The sequence below is a fragment of the Rhinoraja longicauda genome, chromosome 22, assembly GCF_053455715.1.
Source record: "Rhinoraja longicauda isolate Sanriku21f chromosome 22, sRhiLon1.1, whole genome shotgun sequence".
Classification (NCBI taxonomy): domain Eukaryota; kingdom Metazoa; phylum Chordata; class Chondrichthyes; order Rajiformes; family Arhynchobatidae; genus Rhinoraja; species Rhinoraja longicauda.
This window is the reverse complement of record NC_135974.1, coordinates 33,184,345-33,207,855: the sequence shown is the minus strand read 5'-3', so window position 1 is coordinate 33,207,855 and position 23,511 is coordinate 33,184,345. Positions and strand designations below refer to the sequence as shown.

At 44.8% G+C, this 23,511-nt stretch overlaps 2 protein-coding genes across 3 annotated transcripts in view; both read left to right on the top strand.

The window, feature by feature from the left end:
• Positions 1-3,761, top strand: part of LOC144604541 (DEP domain-containing mTOR-interacting protein-like) — a 56,407-nt gene extending 52,646 nt beyond the window's left edge. Inside the window, exon 8 of one of the 2 annotated variants that reach the window (XM_078419074.1) lies at positions 460-3,761. In XM_078419074.1, the coding sequence (XP_078275200.1) occupies positions 460-585 (126 nt within the window). In that variant the 3' untranslated portion in view covers positions 586-3,761. The remainder of the gene's footprint in view (positions 1-459) is intronic. The other variant, XM_078419073.1, reaches the window with a different exon arrangement.
• Positions 3,762-6,852: 3,091 nt separating this feature from the next.
• LOC144604540 (collagen alpha-1(XIV) chain-like) overlaps positions 6,853-23,511 on the top strand; it is a 116,632-nt gene continuing 99,973 nt past the window's right edge. The window contains 3 exon segments of the mRNA XM_078419072.1: positions 6,853-6,961; positions 15,678-15,779; positions 22,797-22,901. Of these exon segments, the coding sequence (XP_078275198.1) occupies positions 15,704-15,779; positions 22,797-22,901 (181 nt within the window). The 5' untranslated portion in view covers positions 6,853-6,961; positions 15,678-15,703.

Genomic DNA, 23,511 nt, shown 5'->3' with positions numbered 1-23,511 from the left:
TGTGCTTCTTGCCTGATGGAGAGGGGAGGAGTGGCCGGGGTGAGACCGGTCCATGATGATGCTGCTGGCCTTGTCGAGGCAGCCTGAGGTGTAGTTGGAGTCGATGGAAGGGAGGTAGGTTTGCGTGATGCTCTGGGCTGCGTCCACAATTCTTTGCCATTTCTTGCGGTCCTGCATGGAGCCTTTCCCAAACCCTGCTGAGATGCATCCCGATTTAAAAAGATGCTTTCTGCGGCCCATCTGTAGAAGCCGGTGAGGGTTGGTGGGGACATGCCAAACTTCCGAAGCCTTCTAAGGAAGTAGAGGCGTCGGTGTGCTTTCTTGGCCATTGGTTCGATGTGGCAAGTCCAGGGCAATCTGCGGGTGATATTTACTCAAGGCACTAGTTGTCACGCAGTGTGCATTTTGCATTATTTCGTGCATACTTTTAAAAAACAACTGTTTTCTGTTCTACGCCAGGTCCGACAGTTTGTTGTTTCCGTGAACAGCATGCAAGTAATGCAACTGGACTATAAAACCGTCAGCAACATAATCATGACAGGACCGCGAACACTGGTGATGGAGGTGATGGAGATGATTGAATGATGAACATCATGCGTGGTTAATCAAAACGCTGCCTGATCTCTTTAGTAAATCTCAGAAATCAAAGCAGTTTCAAATACCATATGCCTAGAAATCAGCGCTGAAGATCTTAGCAGCATAAACATAGTTATCATTTTTCCTTTAAATGTCATTCATTGTGCACTGCTGTAACTGACTGTGAAATTCTATGTTGATATTCCATTGCTGGAAAGCATTTTGCCTGCATTAATTTTTTTCTGAGATGTATATAATGATGTCGTTTGTCCCTCATGATTGAGGCACGTGTATTATATTGACAGCTGCTATGTTCGTCCACACGGCCAACTTTTTCAAAGTCAGCCGAATCCTGAGCAGCCAGATTTGTACATTTTGCAGATTCATTTAAGCATCTCTGTATAAACTCAGCTATTTTGTTGGGATTTTGTGTCTATCTTCGGTTTAAACCAGCATCTCCACAGTGACCTTTGTTGGAATGTGACACTTGACAAAATGTTATTAGCCCCTTCCCCCCCTCTCACCCCTCCCCCTCTCCCCCCTTCCCCCCCCCCTCTCCCCCCTTCCGTCCCCCTCTCCTCAAGTACGTTGGGTCGAAGCCAATTCGGAAGCACTAAGGTCACTATGTCACTGAAACGGAAAATTGGAAGATTGGTTCTGCTCCAAGTTTTCAAGTCACCACAGAAGACAATCCTTGCTTATTTGAACATGGAGTGGGTTAGAATTTAGTTTTAACCAGTTTCTTTCAAAATTCAATGGAATTTCTCTCTCACACTACCACATAACTATACCGCACCAACGTGAATACTTTCCATCCCCTACAACTCTGAACAGGTAGGTGCATCAGTCTGGTGAAGGGTCTCGACCTGAAATGTCAGGTAACCATTGTTCTCTGGGGAACATCATGTGTAGGAAGGAACTGCAGATGCTGGTTTAAACCGAAGATAGACACAAAATGCTGGAGTGACTCAACGGGACAGGCAGCGTCTCTGGAGAGAAGAAATGGGTGATGCTTGAGGTCGAGGAGAAGGGTCTCGACCTGAAACGTCACCCATTCCATCTCTCCAGAGATACTGCCTGTCCCGCTGAGTTACTACAGCTTTTGTGTGCCTATCCCTGGAGATCATAGTTTATCTCTGGCCTTTTTCCAACCATCTGCCCATCAGAAACTCCCACAGCATCCACCTATCACTCAGCACCCACCTATCACTCAGCATCCACTTATCACCCAGCATCCACTTATCACTCAGCACCCACCTATCACTCAGCACCCACCTATCACTCAGTCTCCACCTATCACTCAGTCTCCACCTGTCACTTGCCAGGCTATGTCCTGCCCCTCCTCTCTTCCAGCTTTCCCCCCTCTCCTCCCCACTGCAATCAATCTGAAGAAGGGTGCCGACTTTTCATGTTCTCCAGAGATGCTGCCTGAGCCGTTGAGTTACTCCAGCACTTTGTGTATTTTTTTTAGATAAATCAGCATCTGCAGTTTCTTATGTTTTCAAGGAAACGCAGTTCCTCTCCTTTATCAAAATAATCTTGCTGTCGATATTATGGCGTCCCTTTGTTTTCTAATTTAAGATATAATAGCACTAGTCAGAGACTGTTGTACATTTTCAATGTAGTCTTGCCTTCACTGATGGAACCTTCACGTGAATGAGGAGGCTTTGGAGAGGGTGCAGTAAAGGTTGTTACCAGAATGCTGCCTGAATTGCCCGAGGGTATTAGCTACAGTATACGGAAAGGGGGAGTGCAGAACCAGGGGCCACAGTTTAAGAATAAGGGGTAGGCCATTTAGAACGGAGATGAGGAAAAACCATTTCAGTCAGAGAGTTGTAAATCTGTGGAATTCTCTGCCTCAGAAGGCAGTGGAGGCCAATTCACTGGATGCTTTCAAGAGAGAGCTAGATAGAGCTCTTAATGATATGGGGAGAAGGCGGGAACGGGGTACTGATTGTGGATGATCATTCATGATCGCAGTGAATGGTGGTGCTGGCTTCGAAGGGCCTATTACCTATTGTCCATTGTTGGGTAGACTTAGATTGTTTTCACTGGGACGTCAGAGATTGAGGGGGAGACCTGATGAAAGTATATGAAATTATGAGGAACAAATTGGGTGGACAGGGTGGAAATAAGGAAGAGTAGAATGCGTAGCTAGAAGGTGAGAGAGGCAACGTTTAAAGGAAATGTGCGGGTGGAGTAAGTTTACACAGAGTGGCGGGTGGCTGGAACCTGCTGCCTGGGATGGTGGTGGAGGCAGATACGATAGTGGCGTCTAACAGGCTTTTCAACAGGCACTTGGACATGCAGGGAATGGAGGGGTGGGTCACGCGCAGGCAGGTGAGACTAGTTTCTCTTGGCATCGTGTCCGGCACGGACATTGTTTGCCAAAAGGGCAAGTTCTGTGCTGAACTTTTCCACGTTGCGTAAGTTCGAACTCCCTCTTTGACAGCTTTGGGGAGGGAACAAACTTTAATATACTTCCAAGACATTTCTCACATTTTGGAATACTGTGGGAACAGACTCAGAGGAACAGTGGGAGGGAGAACTGTGAACAAGCACTGACCGATGTTCTTAAAAAACAAGGCCTTGAAAATCTTCCAGGCTTATTCCTTTGATCTGGGATGAGGAGATTCAGTCCACGGCCACCCACGGCAAAAATCTCACTACGACTTTTTCTTGGATCAAGTTTGGATTTAGTCCCTTGGAGATTTTACTGAAACAAATCCACAAGGTTGTAGATGTCAAGTCCATTAAGGTTTTAGTTTAGTTTAGTTCAGAGATACATCACAGAAACAGGCCCAGCGAGCCCGCGCCGACCAGCGATCACCCTGTACACCAGAACTATCCTAACTACCCAGAACTATCCTATCCTTATTTTAGGCCAATTAACCTACCATCCTGTACGTCTTTGGAGTGCGAGAGGAAACCAGAGCACCCGGGGAAATTCCACACCTCGCAGCACCAGAGACCCAGTTTCGATCCTAACTACGGGTGCTGCCTGTGTGGAGTTTGCCCGTTTTCCCAGTGATCGTATGGGTTTTCTCCAGGTGCTCTGGTTTCATAAGTTCATGTGCCAATTAACGTACACTTTGGAGGAAACCGAAGTTCTCAGAGAAAACCCACGCAGGCCTTGGAGGGAACGTACAAACTCCGTACAGACAAGCACCTGTAGTCAGGATCGAATCTGGGTCTCTGGCGCTGTAAGTGCTGTAAGGCAGCAGCAACTCTACCGCTTGGCCACCGCGCCGCTATTGTTAGGTTACTTGGTCAACGGATAATGCCCCTCGCGTGTCAGTGGGCACGGTGGCGCAGCGGTAGAGCTGCTGCCTTACAGCGAATGCAGCGCCGGAGATTCAGGTTCGATCCCGACTGTGGGCGCCGTCTGTACGGAGTTTGTACGTTCTCCCCGTGACCTGCGTGGGTTTTCTCCGAGATCTTCGGTTTCCTCCCACACTCCAAAGACGTACGGGTTTGTAGGTTAATTGACTGGGTAAATGTAAAAAAATTTGTCTCTAGTGGGTGTAGGATAGTGTTAATGTGCGGGGATCGCTGGGCGGCGCGGACTCGGTGGGCCGAAGGGCCTGTTTCCGCGCTGTATCTCTAAATCTAAATCTAAAAAGTTGGTGAGAATAAATCTGGGGTTAATGCAGGATTGGTGTAAATGGGTAGTTACGGCTGATGGGAAAGGGGCTTATTTCTTCGATGGGCCAAAGGGCTTGTTTTTGTGCTGCATCTCTTTTTAGGCCGTGACTTTCAAATCAGAACATTGCGCAATTGGTCAATAGATTTGAGAGAGAGACACAAGAGACTGCAGATGCTGGAATGTAGAGTGGATAACAAACAGCTGGAGGAACTCGATGGGTCAGGCAGCATCTGTGATTTAAGGGGGAGTCAAACAGAGAGACAAAGCATAGAGGAGACTTAAACTGGGAGGGAGGGAGAGAGGGAGAGAGGGGGAGAGGGGGAGAGGGGGAGAGGGGGAGAGGGGGAGAGGGAGAGAGGGAGAGAGGGAGAGAGAACCGTGTGGATTCAGAGCTTGCTTTGTTCACCAGAACTCCAACAGGAATTAAGGAACATCTTAACGTTAACAACTCTGGTTGTAGATTCTTTACTGTGTCACTTGGATGTGACAGTTATATTTTATGAGAACAAAATTAATTTTAATTCTACAGCGGTAGAGTTGCTGCCTTTCAGCGCTTGCAGCACCAGAGACCCGGGTTCGATCCCGACTACGGGCGCTGTCTGTACGGAGTTTGTACGTTCTCCCCGTGACCCGCGTGGGTTTTCTGCAAGATCCTCGGTTTCCTCCCACACTCCAAAGACGTACAGTTGTGTAGGTTAATTGACTTGGGTATAAGTGTAAACTGTCCCTAGTGTGTGTAGGCGAGTGTTGATTATATAAAAATGAAAATAATTTTGATTTTCTAATGTAAGACATCACAGGTGAGCGGCATTGAAAATGTAATCTTTAAATGCATGTGGTAAATGTGCAATTGGCTTTAATGAACAGATAAATGGAAATAAACATCTGTAAACCAGAATTAAAATTATAGGAGATTTCCAGTCTCAATAGTCAATAACCTGACCTGATCTGAAGGACATAGAAAATAGGTGCAGGAGATGGCCATTCAGCCCTTCGAGCCAGCTAATCATGGCTGATCATCCAGAATCAGTGCCCCGTTCCTACTTTCTCCCCATTTCCCTTGATTCCGTTAGCCCTAAGAACTAAATCCTACGCTCTCTTGAATACATCGATTGGCCCAAAGCAAAATTTTTAAATGATAAACTTATTCTCCGCGTAAAAAAAACTTGTTCTGCACATCTCCTTCAAACTATCTCTATTGTCCTTGCAGCCATGCCCTCCAGTCTGTGACACTTCCACATTGATGGTGACATTTCAAGTTTTCTCATCGACATGAATGGGCACTTAAAGTCCATGCTAATAGACAATAGGTGCAGGAGGAGGCCATTCGGCCCTTCGAGCCAGCACCGCCATTCAATGTGGTCATGGCTGGTCATTCTCAATCAGTACCCCGTTCCTGTCTTCTCCCCATACCCCCTTAACGTTCAGAACTGCCCAATCAGCAATTAAAAAAAAATATATATATATATATGTTTACGAATCACCAACTGAAGTGCTTGAAGACAATAAATATCAGGTTGTGCTGGTGTGGTTTAATTACTGCGACAGCCTCACCAATTGCCGTTGACTCAAACAGTAATCACTTCCTTGCATCGTCTAGATAGTCACATGTATAAACTGCCCAAATGTGCAGGAAGGAACTGCAGATGCTCGACTTATACCAAAGATAGACACAAAATGCTGGAGTAACTCAGCGGGGCAGGCAGCATCTCTGGAGAGAAGGTGACGTTTTGAGTTGAGGCCCTTCTTCATTGAGTCTTCACGTTCATCATTGATTGCATTTTATCTAAATTTTAAATGTTAACTCTGTATGGTTCGTTATCAACTTCTCCTAGCTAACAATGATCTATTCCTCATTATCCTTGGATCAGCATCTCCTTCGATGTCTCTCGTTTTCACACCTTACCCTTCCTTATCTCTGGTAGACACAAACTGCTGGAGTAACTCAACGGGTCAGGCAGAACACCACCTATTCCTTCTCTCCTGAGATGCTGAGTTACTCCAGCATTCTGTGTCTACCTTCGATTTGAACCAGAATCTGCAGTTATTTCCCTACACTTCCTTATCTCTGTGCCTCCATCTCCCCTGACTCTCACTCTGAAGAAGGGTCTCGACCCTGAAACGCCACCCATTCCTTCTCTCCAGAGATGCTGCCTGACCCGCTGAGTTACTCCAGCATTCTGTGCCTAGAAGCATCCCATCCGACTCGCTGGCTTTACTGGGGACTGACTGACTGAAAGACCTGTCCAAACTCGTTCTCATGAACAGTGTCAACATCGGGAAACACTTGCAACGCATGATGTCATTATTTCAACCGTGTGATTGAAAGGGTTTGACACTCTTATTTGAGCAGAGCTTTTAATATGTATTTGCCTGGAATTTCTGAACTCCAACGCTGTCTGTTGAGCTTCGCTTCTGCCATTGGATTTGTGAAACAATTGGGACTGGGACATTCGGTTGGGTAAGCGTTGCAAGGGTTAATCAGTGGAGTTGGCAAGTCAGGCAGGGGGGGGGGGGGGGGGGCAGATCTACGGTTAACATCATTGAACGACACACCCCTGGAAATCGCAGCTTTGAGTGATAATCTGCCTGGTCAATCTGCGTCTCAACGCTTGTGAAGTGCATCGGGCTGTCACCGAGAGAGGACCGGTGTGATTTTACAGCGTGAGGAAGACGCCAGATATTTATTGCAGGAACTTGGGAAGTGCCAAGACCAGCGGATAATCGGACCCACCTCAGGTAGATCCTTTTGCTCAGCAAGTTCTTCCCTACTAACAAATCTTTTTAGTACATTACCAGGGTCCACTGTGAAAAAAACCCTCGAAGTTTTGTTTAAGTAGCAGTATTGACCACAGAATTGACCACAGTATTGATCACAGTATTGATCACAGTATTGACCACAGTATTGATCACAGTATTGACCACAGCATTGACCACAGCATTGACCACTAACATCTAAAAGCATTAGTGTTATCGTGAATGAATCTTGGCTTTTTAGTTTTGTTTCAGGCAAGTTAAAAAAAACAAGTTTAAAAAGAAAACATTGAACCAAAGAAAACACAGGTAACGTACAAACAAACACATATTCTGCACCCTGCATCTTCCCCTTTGCTCTACCGGAGTTTGACTTGATTGTATTTAGGTGCAATGTTATCTGCTCTGTTTGGATCCCATGCAAAACAAAGCATTGCACAAGTGACAATAATTTTATGTGTAGGAAGGAACTGCAGACGCTGGTTTAAATCGAAGACAGACACAAAAATGCTGGAGTAACTCATCGGGACAGGCAGCATCTCTGGAGAGAAGGGATGGGTGACATGTTGGGTCGAGACCCTTCTTCGGACTGATCTTTACAATAATTTTAGTTCAGTTGGTCGTCATGTGTACGGAGGTACAGTGAAAAGCTTTTGTGTCGCGTGCTGTCAGACTAAACATGATTGCAATCGAGCCGTCCACAGCGTTCAGATAAAGGTGTAACGTTTAGTGCAAGGTAAAGTCCAATTAAAGATAATCTGAGGGTCTCCAATGAGGTAGATGGGATGTCAGGACCGCTCTCTAGTTGTTGAATGGATGGTTCAGTTGCCTGATAACAGCTGGGAAGAAACTGTTCCTGAATCTGGAGACAGACACACAATGCTGGAGTAACTCAGCGGGACGGGCAGCATCTCTGGAGAGAAGGAATGGGTGACGTTTCGAGCCGAGACCCTTCTACTGGAGGTGTGTGTGTGTGTGTATTCACACATCTGTACTAAACCTAACCCATATTCCAATAGTTGGTAGACACAAAATTCTGGAGTAACTCAGCGGGTCAGGCAGCATCTCGGGAGAGAAGGAATGGGTGACCTTTCGGGTCGAGACCCTTCTTCAGACTGATGTCAGGGGTGGGGGCGGGACAAAGTCCATGTTCTCCAGAGATGCTGAAGGGTCTCGACCCGAAACGTCACCCATTCCTTTTCTCCAGAGATGTTGCCTGACCCGCTGTGTTACTCCAGCATTTTGTGTCTATCTTCTGAGGCATGCCTGAAGAAGGGTCTCGACCTGAAACGTCACCTACCCATGTCCTCCAGAGATGCCGCCTGACCTGCTGAGTTACTCCAGCACTTTGTGCCCTTTTGAGATATCTCATCATGTTCTCAAAACGTAAATGCCAATTGCAGAAAGACAAAGCAACTTTTATTTCAATAGACAATAGACAATAGGTGCAGGAGTAGGCCATTCAGCCCTTCGAGCCAGCACCGCCATTCAATGCGATCATGGCTGATCACTCTCAATCAGTACCCCGTTCCTGCCTTCTCCCCATACCTCCTCACTCCGCTATCCTTAAGAGCTCAATCCAGCTCTCTCTTGAAAGCATCCAACGAACTGGCCTCCACTGCCTTCTGAGGCAGAGAATTCCACACCTTCACCACTCTCTGACTGAAAAAGTTCTTCCTCATCTCCGTTCTAAATGGCTAAATTTCAATTTAGAACCTTGTCCAATTTTTTTCTCATGTACGTTTGACTTGGGTACATAGTTTATGTGTAATTAAGAGGCACATGCAGGAACATGCTGTGATTAGGATCAGAAGTTCTCGAAGTTTACAGGTTTATTTCTGAGTAAGTTATTTTGGAATCTGCACAGAATGCGGTTTCAAATGGAGCACGCTCCTTAACGAGCTCAACGACCCACCTCGTTGGGAGATCCCTCCATGAATATCATAAATCAAACTCCCATTAACATTGCAAAGGCTGAGGTGTAATGTCGGCCCAGGTGCCTGAGGAGATGGTGAGTGGGAGCAGCTGGTCTGATGAGCTTCCCCTTGCTCTTGCCGTTAAACACTCACCTGTAAACTCTTCCCCTAATGAAATGACAGGAATGTTTTGTTGGAAAATAACTGCAGATGCCGGTACAAATCGAAGGTAGCACAAAAAGCTGGAGTATCTCAGCGGGACACCCGCCCCCTCCCCTGACAGTCTCAGGAAGGGTCTCGACCCGAAATGCCACCCATTCCTTCTCTCCTGAGATGCTGCCTGACCCGCTGGGTTACTCCAGCATTTTGTGATACCTTTGATAGGAATGTTTAGTGATTGCACCAGAAGAAGTGAATGACGCAAACTATGCTAAATACGCACGTTTCTCTAAAGTCTAAAGGGGACAATGTTTAGTTTAGTTTAGAGATACAGCCTGGCCCACCAAGTCCGCGCCGACCAGCGATCCCCGCACATTAACGCTCCCCTGCACACACTAGGGGACAATTTACGTCTTGTACCAATCCGATTAACCTGCAAACCTGTGCGTCTTTGGAGTGTGAGAGGAAACCGAAGATCTCAGGGGGAAAAAAACACGCAGTCACCAGGAGAACGTACAAACTCCGTACACACAGCACCCATAGTTGGGATTGAACCCAGGACTCCAGCGCTGTAAGGCGTGCAGCGGAGGTTCACTAGGTTAATTCCCGGAATGGCGGGACTGTCGTATGTTGAAAGGCTGGAGCGATTGGGCTTGTATACACTGGAATTTAGAAGGATGAGGGGGGATCTTATTGAAACATATAAGATAATTAGGGGATTGGACACATTAGAGGCAGATAACATGTTCCCAATGTTGGGGGAGTCCAGAACAAGGGGCCACAGTTTGAGAATAAGGGGTAGGCCATTTAGAACGGAGATGAGGAAGAACTTTTTCAGTCAGAGGGTGGTGAAGGTGTGGAATTCTCTGCCTCAGAAGGCAGTGGAGGCCAGTTCGTTGGATGCTTTCAAGAGAGAGCTGGATAGAGCTCTTAAGGATAGCGGAGTGAGGGGTTATGGGGAGAAGGCAGGAACGGGGTACTGATTGAGAGTGATCAGCCATGATCGCATTGAATGGCGGTGCTGGCTCGAAGGGCTGAATGGCCTACTCCTGCACCTATTGTCTATTGTCTATTGTCTATTACTGCTCGTGAGGTACAGAAGTGTGAAAATGCACAGCTCCAGATTCAGGGACAGTTTCTTCCCAGCTGTTATCAGGCAACTGAACCATCCTATCAGCAACTAGACCCTCAGACTATCTTTAATTGGACTTTACTGGACTTTATCTGGCTCTCAATGTTATTCTCTTCATGTATCTATAACACTGTGATGGGATGATTGTAATCATGTATTGATTGTCCTTCCGCTGACTGGCCAGCACGCAACACAAAGCTATTCACTGTGGTGAATCTGTGGAATTCTTTGCCTACAGAAGGCTGTGGAGGCTGTCTGGGTAGTTTTAAAGCCGTCATAGATGGATTCTTGATCAGAACGGGTGTCAGAGATTATGGGGAGAAGGCCGGAGATTGGGGTTAGGAGGGAGAGGTGGATCAGCCGTGATTGAATGGCGGAGTAGACATGATGGGCCGAATGGCCGAATTATACTCCTATCCCTTACGACCTTTTGACCTTACCTCGGTACACGCGACATTAAACGAAACGCATGTTAACTTTGCGAGATCAAAAGAAAATCTCAATGGCAAATCACTCGTTTCCAAAATCACTACATTTAAAGGCAGTGTTCAACCATGGAGATACGAATAATGTTTATATTCAGTGATGGGGGCCCCATCACTGACAGGAGAGAGGGGTAAAGTTTAATAGAGTTGTGCGGGCATGGTTTTTTTTGCATGGGCAGTGGTGGGTGCCATGGCAAGCACTGCCACGGGTGGAGGTGGAGGCAGATATCATCGTGCTGTTTATGAGGCTCTTAGATAGGCGCATGGATGAGCAGTGAATGGAGGGCAATGGGCCACGTGCTGGCAGAGGAGTTTAGTTTAACCTGAGTACATGTTCAGCACAGACACTGCACATGGACACAATAACAAAGAAGGCCCAACCAGCGGCTCTTTTTCCTGAGAAGACTGAGGAAGTTTGGCATGAACGCCAGCATCCTCACAAACTTCTACAGATGCACCATCGAGAGCCTGCTGCTGACGGGCTGCATTACAGTCTGGTACGGGAACTGTTCTGCCCACAGCCACAAATCACTACGGAGAGTGGTGAAGACGGCACAGCACATCACTGGCAACTGTCTCCCGCCCATTCAGGACATTCTCTACCGGCGGTGCCTGCGGAAGGCACGCAGCATCATCAAGGACCACAGCCACCCAGCACGCAGGCTGTTCTCCTTGTTACCGTCAGGCAGACGATACAGGAGTATGGCTGCACGTACCACCAGACTTAAGAACAGTTTCTACCATCAGGACATCAGGCTTCTGAACTCATAAACACATTTCACATCATATACGTTGATTATTTTAATATTGTCTTTTTACCTATTTTTAATATTGTCTTTTTACCTTACTAACGTCATTTTAAAAATCTTATTTATCCTTGGAATATTACTGCTGAGGTGACCCGTTGTCTTGTCAAATACATTTCATTGTATCGTTGACCCTGTGACAAATAAAATGTATGCATAATATTACTATTATATTATACATTGTGGGCCTCCTCTTGTGCTCTACGGTTCCTATATCATATCATATATATACAGCCGGAAACAGGCCTTTTCTGCCCACCAAGTCCGTGCCGCCCAGCGATCCCCGCACATTAACACTATCCTACACCCACTAGGGACAATTTTTACATTTACCCAGCCAATTAACCTACATACCTGTACGTCTTTGGAGTGTGGGAGGAAACCGAAGATCTCAGAGAAAACCCTCGCAGGTCACGGGGAGAACGTACAAACTCCTTACAGTGCAGCACCCATAGTCAGGATCGAACCTGAGTCTCCGGCGCTGCATTCGCTGTAAAGCAGCAACTCTACCGCTGCGCTACCGTGCCGCCCATAGATAAACCGAAGATAGACACAAAAAACTGGAGTAACTCAGCGGGACAGGCAGCATCTCTGGGGAGAAGGAATGGGTGACGTTTTGGGTTGAGACCCTTCTTCGGGTCGAGACTCTGAAGAAGGGTCTCGACCTGAAACGTCGCCCATTCCTTCTCTCCAGAGATGCTGCCTGTCCCTCTGAGTTACTCCACCATTTTGTGTCTATCCACTGTTCTATGTTTCACACATTTAGTTCAGTTTGTTATTGTCATGTGTGCAGTGGAGAGTGTACAGGTACAGTGAAAAGATTTTGTATAAGTGCTATCCAGTCAAGGAAAAGATTATACATGAATACAATCAAGCTGTCCACAGTGCACAGATAACGGGTAACAAGAGCTATACAGTGGCGCAGCGGTAGAGTTGCTGCCTTACAGCTCCAGAGACCCGGGTTTGATCCTGACTACGGGTGCTCTCTGTATGAAGTTTGTTCGTGTGGCCGCATGGGTTTTCTCCAAGTGCTCCCACACTCTGAAGACATACAGGTTTGTAGGTTAATTGGCTTTGATAAAAATTGAACATTGTCCCTAGAGTGTCGGCTAGTGATAGTGTACGGGGTGATCGCTGGTCGGCCGGGACTTGGTGAGGTGAGGGGCCTGTTTCCACGCTGGTTCTCTAAAGTCTAAAGCGTACAAACATTTAATGCTCATTCACATCTATCACATTCACATAATAAAGCTTTGTACTGATGCGGAAAATAATCAATCAATGTGCTGCAATATGCCATAAATCTTTACCATCTGTTATCTTTCTATCACCCCCTGTCTGTGTGTGATCTATGATGTATTGTTCAAAGACTTTTAACAACCTTGCCCACAGCTACCAGTCTTGTTTGAAGTCAGGTTGGGTTATGGTTAGGGTTTTGTCAGAGAAAGCTGAGAGTTTAACTGGAGGGAGGGGGGGGGGGGGGGGGGGTCAGGTGACTCTTTCCAGGTGGAGTGTTGATACCATCAAATGGGAGACTTGGTTGATCATCCATCCGCCCCTTCTCGTGGTCAGGAATGCTGATTATCCTCATGATGTGTGAGTTTAAATCAGCTTTCCCCTTCTGCAATTCAATACTGCTGCTCTTTATCCCTCTGCATCACTGTCTACATCTCTAGTTTCCCTTTCCCCTGAGTTCCAGTCTGAAGACGGGTCCCAACCCAAAACGTCACCTCTTCCTTTTTTCCAGAGATGCTGCTTGACCTGCTGAGATCATAAGTGAAAGGAGCAGAATTAGGCCATTCGGCCCATCAAGTCTACTCCGCCTTCACTCATAGCTGATCTATCTCTCCCTCCAAACCCCATTCTCCTGCCTTCTCCCCAGAACCGCTGACACCCGTACCAATCAAAAATTTAGCTGTGTGTAGGAAAGAACTGCAGATACTGGTTTAAATCGAAGGTAGACACAAAATGCTGGAGTAACTCAGTGGGACAGGCAGCATCTCTGCCTTAAAAATATATCCATTGACTTGGCCTCCACAGCCTTCTGTGGCAGGTTCACCACCCTCTGACTAAAGTCACTCCAGCATTTTGTGTCTATCTTCGGTTTAATCATTTGCAGTTCCATCCTACACAACCGCACCTCGCAGTTCACTAAACTGATTTAAAAGTCCTATTAACAAGGTGGTTGTCCATGTTTAATCAAAGCAGAAATCGAATCGGTTTTCATCACATTAAAAGAACACACAGTAAGTCGGTATTCATGAATCTAAAATTAAACCAAACAAAATTCAAACTAACGTGAGCCTAGTTCTTCAAAAACGTGATTGATTGTGTCTCGACCATCAAAGCTTAAAATCCATATGAGAGTTAATACAATGTCCGTGGACTATTGTGCAAGAATAATCAGTCAAAGAAAGGGTTCAGCAGAAAATTATCCTCAGCCGAACATCTTGAAGAAGTATCTTACTGGTGGAAGAGGATAATTTTAAAAAAATGTTTATTAATATGAGGCATTACAGATCTAATCAGAGAAATGAGAGGAAATATAAAGGGCAAGTGATTCCTACACCCACAGCCATCACTATTTGTAACTTATTGGTAGAAAATCAAGATGGGAAAAAAGGCAGGAGAATGGGGTTTGGAGGGAAAGATAGATCAGACATGATTGAATGGCAGAGTAGACTTGATGGGCCGAATGGCCTAATTCTACTCTTATAATAATAATAATAATAAGCATTTATTTTATATAGCGCCTTATCAGGTGCTCAAAGCGCTTTACAAAAACAATCATAACATAAAAACAAACTTATCACTTATGAACCTATGTGCAGGTTTTGGGGTGTACTTGATAATGGGAGATAAATTGCCAATGGCATGAATGTCAACTAACACACGTTGCTCAATGGTTAGGAAGGAACTGCAGATGCTGGTTTACACTGAAGATAAATGCAAAATGCTGGAGTAACTCAGCGGGACAGGCAGCATCTCTGGAGAGAAGGGATGGGTGGCGTTTCAGGTCGAGACCTTCTCCTCGACTGCCATTAGAAACATAGAAACATGGAAAAATAGTAGGCCATTAGGCTCTTCGAGCTTGCTATAGGATGAGAGGAGATCTTATCGAAACGTATAAGATTATTAAGGGGTTGGACATGTTAGAGGCAGGAAACATGTTCCCAATGTTGGGGGAGTCCAGAACAAGGGGCCACAGTTTAAGAATAAGGGATAGGCCATTTAGAACTGAGATGAGGAAAGACTTTTTCAGTCAGAGAGTTGTAAATCTGTGGAATTCTCTGCCTCAGAAGGCAGTGGAGGCCAATTCTCTGAATGCATTCAAGAGAGAGCTAGATAGAGCTCTTAAGGATAGCGGAGTCAGAGGGTATGGGGAGAAGGCAGGAACGGGGTACTGATTGAGAATGATCAGCCATGATCACATTGAATGGTGGTGCTGGCTCGAAGGGTCGAATGGCCTACTCCTGCACCTATTGTCTATTGTATATCCAAAACCTATATCCATGATCTATTTTCAAAAATATCAGGCATCTAAGTCCCTTTTGATGTCTTTAATTTAGTGGTTTGCATTCTTTTATTTTTATCAGCACATTTAATTTATACGTGCGGTAAAATTTCACAAAAAACTTCAATGTATTAAAACATTCCGAGACTCTTCAGTTTGTGGAAGGGACAAATGGGTTTCAAGGGCGGCACGGTGGCGCGGCGGTAGAGTTGCTGCCTTGCACCACTTGCAGCGCCTGAGACGCGGGTTCAATCCCGACTATGGGCGTTGTCCGTACGTCGTTTGTACGTTCTCCCCGTGACCTGCGCTGATTTTCCCTGAGATCTTCGGCTTCCTCCCACGCTCCAAAGACGTTCAGGCATGTAGGTTAGTTGGCTTGTTATAAGTGTAAATTGTCCCTAGTGTGTGTAGGATAGTGTTAATGTGCGGGGATCGCTGGTTGGCGCGGACTCCGTGGGGCATTGTTCCGCGCTGTATCTCTGAACTAAACTAAACTAAACCTGCTCATAGTTCAGGTCCACAAATCCTGGCAACATCTTAGTAAATCTTCTCCGCACCCTTCCAACTTGACATGAATGCTCAACTTGTATATCACAGGAATTTCATCTGCGTTTCAATAATTTAGACGATGTTCACTTGAATAAATTCATGGTCAATTAAATTTAATCCTGTGTGTATTCTTTTATTGCCAGGATCTGTGCTCTTTCCCGAGTTAGCCATGACTACACGGACTAACGGTATCCTCGCCTTTACAGTGGCGATGCTTCATCTGATGACCCAAACAGAAGCACAAGGTATTTGTTTTTGATGTATTTAAAGGAAAGTTAATGAGAACAATACCCTCTCGTGAATTCCACATTCCCCAGTTTTAACTGTGACTTTCTGAACTTTATAAGTCTGTGCTGCAAGTTCCCACTTTTCAGCCAAACCATTTATAAATGCACTTGTTCATAACACTGACCCTTTAGACTTTACTTTAGACCTCAGACATACAGTGTGGAAACAGGCCCTTCGGCCCACCGAGTCCGTGCTGACCAACAATCACTAGCACTATCCTACACACTAAGGACAATTTACAATTTTACCGAAGCCAATTAACGTACAAACCTTTGGTGTCTTTGGTGTGTGCGAGGAAGCCAGCAAAAACCCACGCAGTCACAGGGAGAATGTACAAACACCGTATAGCCAAGCACCCAAGGTCTGGATTGAACCCGGGTCTCTGGCGCCATAAGGCGGCAACTCTACCGCTGCCCCTCCGTGCCGACCCTTATCTCTTTCAGCCCAGATGAAGACACCCGACCCATAAACATTGACTGTCCATTTCTCTCCACAGATGCTTCTCGACCCACTGAGGACCTCCAGCAGATTGCTTGTTGCTTTTATCACTATCATTTACTTAAGAGACTTTTGGATAGACACCTGGATGTGCAGGGAATGGAGGAATATAGATTATTTGTAGGCTGATAAGAGTTGGTCTTGGCATCATGTTTTGGCACAGATATTGTGGGCCGAAGGGCTTGTTCATGTGCTGTATCATATCATATCATCATATATATACAGCCGGAAACAGGCCTTTTCGGCCCACCAAGTCCGTGCCGCCCAGCGATCCCCGTACATTAACACTATCCTACACCCACTAGGGACAATTTTTTTACATTTACCCAGCCAATTAACCTACATACTGTTCTGTGTTCTATGTATTCTCTGCCTTTAAGCCCAATTTTATACCCATGCCAGTAGAGATAAGTTAATTCCATAACGTTCAGTTATTCTGGAGTTGTGCAAAGTAATACAACCCTTACACTTTGTATTTCTCTGTCCCAACTTGAAATTCCTCGTATGTTGCAAAACATACTTGGCTAATAAAGTATGATTATGATGTATCTGTATGCCATTTCTCCCTCAAATATTTACTTCCAACCCTTACTGAGTCATTCCTTCTGCAGTTGTACAGGGCCCTAGTGAGACCGCACCTGGAGTACTGTGTGCAGTTTTGGTCTCCAAATTTGAGGAAAGATATTCTTACTATTGAGGGCGTGCAGCGTAGATTTACTTGGTTAATTCCCGGTATGGCGGGACTGTCATATGTTGAAAGACTGGAGCGACTAGGCTTGTATACACTGGAATTTAGAAGGATGAGAGGGGATCTTATCGAAATGTATAAGATTATAAAGGGGTTGGACACGTTAGAGGCAGGAAACATGCTCCCAATGTTGGGGGAGTCCAGAACAAGGGGCCACAGTTTAAGAATAAGGGGTAGGCCACTTAGAACGGAGATGAGGAAAAAAAAATTCAGTCAGAGAGTTGTGAATCTGTGGAATTCTCTGCCTCAGAAGGCAGTGGGGGCCAATTCTCTGAATGCATTCAAGAGAAAGCTAGATAGAGCGCTTAAGGATAGCGGAGTCAGGGGGTATGGGGAGAAGGCAGGAACGGGGTACTGATTGAGAATGATCAGCCATGATCACATTGAATGGTGGTGCTGGCTCGAAGGGCCGAATGGCCTACTCCTGCACCTATTGTCTATTGTCTATTGTCTATTGTCATTCGACAATAAATTATTTTGAAAGCATTCATACTATCAATAATGTAAAACTCAATACTAGAAGTGGTTCAATAATATTTTGCAAGGGGTAAGTAGGGCCAGATGGATTGAATTACACACATGATCAGTCAGTATCTGTGGAGAGAGAAGCAGATCTTTCTTGATCCTTCTTGTTCGATGGTATTTATTGTTCGATGGTATTTATTGTTCGATGGTATTTATTATTCCATGGTATTTATTGTTCGATGGTATTTATTGTTCGATGGTATTTATTGTTCGATGGTATTTATTGTTACATGGTATTTATTGTTCCATGGTATTTATTGTTCGATGGTATTTATTGTTAGATGGTATTTATTGTTCGATGGTATTTATTGTTCGATGGTATTTATTGTTCGATGGTATTTATTGTTCGATGGTATTTATTGTTCGATGGTATTTATTGTTCGATGGTATTTATTGTTCGATGGTATTTATTGTTCGATGGTATTTATTGTTCCATGGTATTTATTGTTAGATGGTATTTATTGTTCGATGGTATTTATTGTTCGATGGTATTTATTGTTACATGGTATTTATTGTTCGATGGTATTTATTGTTCGATGGTATTTATTGTTAGATGGTATTTATTGTTCGATGGTATTTATTATTCCATGGTATTTATTGTTCGATGGTATTTATTGTTCGATGGTATTTATTGTTCGATGGTATTTATTGTTACATGGTATTTATTGTTCCATGGTATTTATTGTTCGATGGTATTTATTGTTAGATGGTATTTATTGTTCGATGGTATTTATTGTTCGATGGTATTTATTGTTCGATGGTATTTATTGTTCGATGGTATTTATTGTTCGATGGTATTTATTGTTTGATGGTATTTATTGTTCGATGGTATTTATTGTTCGATGGTATTTATTGTTCCATGGTATTTATTGTTAGATGGTATTTATTGTTCGATGGTATTTATTGTTCGATGGTATTTATTGTTACATGGTATTTATTGTTCGATGGTATTTATTGTTCGATGGTATTTATTGTTAGATGGTATTTATTGTTCGATGGTATTTATTGTTCGATGGTATTTATTGTTCGATGGTATTTATTGTTCGATGGTATTTATTGTTCGATGGTATTTATTGTTTGATGGTATTTATTGTTCGATGGTATTTATTGTTCGATGGTATTTATTGTTCCATGGTATTTATTGTTAGATGGTATTTATTGTTCGATGGTATTTATTGTTCGATGGTATTTATTGTTCGATGGTATTTATTGTTCGATGGTATTTATTGTTCGATGGTATTTATTGTTCGATGGTATTTATTGTTCGATGGTATTTATTGTTCGATGGTATTTATTGTTCAATGGTCTTCTATAATATTTTTGGGTATTAGGGATTGTGCAGTGGTGCAGCCACAGCACTAGAGAACTAGGTTCGATCCTAACCACGGGTGCTGTCTGTACGGGGTTTGCAATTTCTCCCTGAGATCGCATGGGTTTTCTCCGGGTGCTCCGGTTTCCTCCCACATTCCAAAGGCGTGCAGGTTTGTAGGTTAATTGGCTTCTTATAAACTTTTTTTAATAGTCTCTGGTGCGTAAGATAGTGCGGGTGATCACTGGACCACCCAGTTCACCCCAACCAACGATTACCCATCTACTAGGTCTTTCCTCCACCCTGGGGGGCAATATTGTGCCGTTCTGTGCTATTCCGAGTGCCTTCTTTTTTGGCTGCAGCTTCTTTATCAACTTCTGGCTATTAGATGAGCGAATTAACTTTAAACAAATCCAGAAAGTGAAACTGTGAACTTTATTCTTTACGTCACCAAATACCAACGAGTGTAAACCTCTGTGTACGCATTCTGTACGCAGACGAGACACCTGCCTACAACAAATGTTAGGATCTTATCACTCGAATGATTAAGACGGCTGTCAAAGCACTTGGCTAATGGTATCGCACTAACAATTTGAGTATGTTAGAATTGAATAACATCAAGTGTTCATAATTTATATGCAATATTCTCGGGTGCCCTCCGAGCCATTTAATCTCACGTCAATTTCCGTATTCATACACAGAACAACTGTGTGTTTATGTGTGCAACATGAAACTGTCTTTGTGGCCTTCACTTCCAATCTGCCATTTAAAAGTTAAATGGCTGTTTTTCAGGAAATAAGGAAACTGAGTTTGCATTATTGTCAGAATAAAAATGTGAGTTATAGTTGCAGATAAAAGGTTTTTTTTCCTAAATAAATACCGGGAGTTGCTAATTATCCATTCAATTCAGTATTCATCGCAGCTATGAATACAAGAACAAAGCATTTTTATATCAACTGACCCACAGCAAAGTCTCTTCAAAACCCATTACCAATTATCCTCATAACTGTACAACGTTGCTGTGTGAAAAACGTCTTGTGAAACTTCTTAATATATCTTCAATAAGCCATTGGAAAGCCTTTTCAGTCAGTTTCACTCTACACTGTCTAATGTTTTTATCTAATTTATTACCTTTTCTAAGGAATTGATGGATTACAATTGTAGTTGTAGTAAGGAGTAGTTTAGTTTAGTTTAGTTAAATAGAGCTCTAGGGGCTAGTGGAATCAAGGGACATGGGGAGAAGGCAGGCACGGGGTATTGATTGTGGATGATCAGCCATGATCCCAATGAATGGCGGTGCTGGCTCAAAGGCCCAAATGGCCTCCTCCTGCACCTATTTTCCATGTTTCTATGTTTAGAGATACAGCGTGGAAACAGGCCCTTCGGCCCATCGAGTCCACACCGACCAGCGATCCCTGCACATTAACACTACCCTACGCACACTAGGGACAATTTACATTTATACCAAGCCAATTAGTCTACAAACCTTTATGTGTCTTTGGAGCGTGGGAGGAAACCGAAGATCTCGGAGAAAACCCACGCAGGTCACGGGGAGAACGTACAAACTCTGTACAGACAGCACCCGCAGTCGGGATCGAACCCGGGACTCTGGCGCTGTAAGGCAGCAACTCTACCGCTGCGCCACCGTGCCGCCCACTTCTTGCTACTCGTGACTGCATGGAGTGAATATACTATTTCAGTAACGAGAAGGTTACATTAGCCGATCCTAAGTAGGGCAAAGAGGGTGAAAGTCTTCATCTCAGATCCTAAATGTAATTGTCACTGCGAGACCATTTCCGTCTCTGCAGCTGTTACATTGAGTTGAAATTTATGTTATTTGTTGTAATGAGCCAGTATAAAGATGGTATTGTTATCAACAGCACAGTATCATGCTGTGTGGAGCTTTGACTTACTCGGTTGGTAATGAACATCAATGAGATTAAAAACACTGTGGTACAGAAAATATTGGAACTAACAGGTCTGTCGGTGGCAGGCAGATTAATTAATCATAGAACATAGAACAATACCACACAGGGAATAGGGCCTTGGCCAACTATGTCTGTTCAAACACGGTGCCAAGATAAACTAATCTTCCCTGCCTGCACTTGATCCATATCCCTCCAGACCCATGTGCCTATCCAAAAGCCTCTTAAACGCTAAAGCACGCCAAGCCTAAAGGGATGGGTTTAGGCAGGGGGGTTGTGAGTCATAGAGTCATAGAGTGATACAGTGTGGAAACAGGCCCTTCGGCCCAACTCGCCCACACCGGCCAACAATGTCCCAGCTACCCTAGTCCCACTTGCCTGCGCTTGGTCCATAACCCTCCAAACCTGTCCTATCCCTGCCCAATTGTTTCTTAAACGATGGGATAGTCCCAGCCTCAACTACCTCCTCTGGCAGCTTGTTCCATACACCCACCACCCTCCATGTGGAAAAAGTTACTCCTCGGATTCCTATTAAATCTTTTCCCCTTCACCTTGAACCTATGTCCACTGGTCCTCGATTCCCCTACTCTGGGTAAAAGACTCTGTGCATCTACCCGATCTATTCCTCTCATGATTTTGTACACCTCTATAAGATCTCCCCTCATCCTCCTACACTCCATGGAATAGAGACCTAGGCTACTCAACCTAATTGAGTACCGAGGTTACCGAAAATTGGACAATTCAATATTGGTTGGGATGTGAGCAGAGCAGAATACGAGGTGCTGTCCCTCCAGTTTCAACACATTGTTCGACTCACTTCTGTGGCTTTTATTGTCACTGTGGTTCATGGAAGTAAAGAGTGTGGGTCAAAGATAGGGAGCCAGATCCTAACAGAAAGTAACAGGTCCATTCAGGCATGACCAAAAGTTGTAAAGGTTAAAAGAAAAGTCTTTTTTTAGAGATACAACATTGAAACAGGCCCTTGGAGCTGGCTCGAAGGGCCGAATGGCCTACTCCTGCACCTATTGTCTATTGTCTTCAGTACATGGAGTCTGTTCTGACCACTACACTAGTTCTGTGCTATCCCACTTTCTTATCCGCTCCCAACACACTCGGGGCAATTTGCAAAAGCCAATTAACCTACCCACCAGCAGGGCTTTGGAGCGTGGGAGGAAACCGGAGCACCCGGCGAAATCCCACGCGATTAGAGGGAGAACGTGCAAACTCCACACAGGCAGTACCCGTAGTCAAGATCGAGCCCGTGTCTCTGGCGCTGTAAGGCAGCAACTCCACCGCTGTGCTACCGTGCCGCCCTAATGGTTTACAGTATTTTAGCATCTTTTTTGAACATTAACTGATCAGGTCACCTTGGCTACACTTTGATGGTCATAAGTAATAGGAGTAGAATTAGGCCATTCGGCCCATCAAGTCTACTCCGCCATTCAATCATGGCTGATCTATCTCTCCCTCCTAACCCCATTTTCCTGCCTTCTCCCAAAAAACCCTGACACCCGTACTAATCAAGAATCTATCTATCTCTACATTAAAAATATCCACTGACTTGGCCTCCACAGCCTTCTGTGGCAAAGAATTCCACAGATTCACCACCCTCTGACTAAAGAAATGTCTCCTCATCTCCTTCCTAAAAGAACGCCCTTTAATTCTGAGGCTATGACCTCTGGTCCTAGACTCTCCCACTAGTGGAAACATCCTCTCCACATCCACTCTACCCAAGCCTTTCGCTATTCTGTGTGTTTCAATGAGGTCCCCCCTCATTCTTCTAAACTCCAGCGAGTACAGGCCCAGTGCCGACAAACGCTCATCATAGGTTAACCTATTGTATTCTAATTAACCTGTTGTATTGTTGAAACGGAATTGTGATTATCGGGGAGCCCTGTGTATTTTCTGAGGTGTCCATTTCTGACGCCACATTTTCTGTACGTGACCCTTTTTATGTTTTTGCAACTAGGTCGATTGAAATTAAGTGTTCTGTCTGAGGACAGACTTCAGATGAAATGGAAAGAAGTGGATGGAAACAAACAGGGGTACAAAGTGTGGGTGAAGCCTTCAGCAGGTACGGAGACTTCTGCTACACTTCCTCAGCCGAATGTGAGCTGCAGTTCGGAGTCTAGAGTCATCAATGTCAAGAGTCATCCAAGGAAGGAACTGCAGATGCTGGTTTAAACCCAAGATAGACACAAAAAGCTGGAGTAACTCAGCGGGACAGGCAGCATCTCTGGAGGGAAGGAATGGGTGATGTTTCAGGTTGAGACTGATGTCGGGAGGTGGGGAGGGGGAGGGGGAGGGTAGATAAGGGAGGTGGGGAGGGGGAGGGTAGATAAGGAAGTGTAAGGTGTGGAAACAGGACAAGGACAGGGAGTGGAGATCAAGGAAATGTCAAGAATGTTTAATTGTCCTTAGACTTTAGGGATACAGCACAGAAACGGGCCCTTCAGCCCACAGAGTCCACACCGACCGGCGATCACCCGTATCCTATCCCACACACTAGGGAACACGTTCCAATTTTATAGAAGCCAATTAACCTAAAGCCTGCGAGTCTTTGGAATGTGGGAGGAAAGAAGAGCCGCCGCTGAAAAGCCACGTGCCCACGGGGAGAACGTACAAACTCCACACAGACAGCACCCGCAATCAGATCCAAACCGGGTCTCTGACGCTGTAAGTCA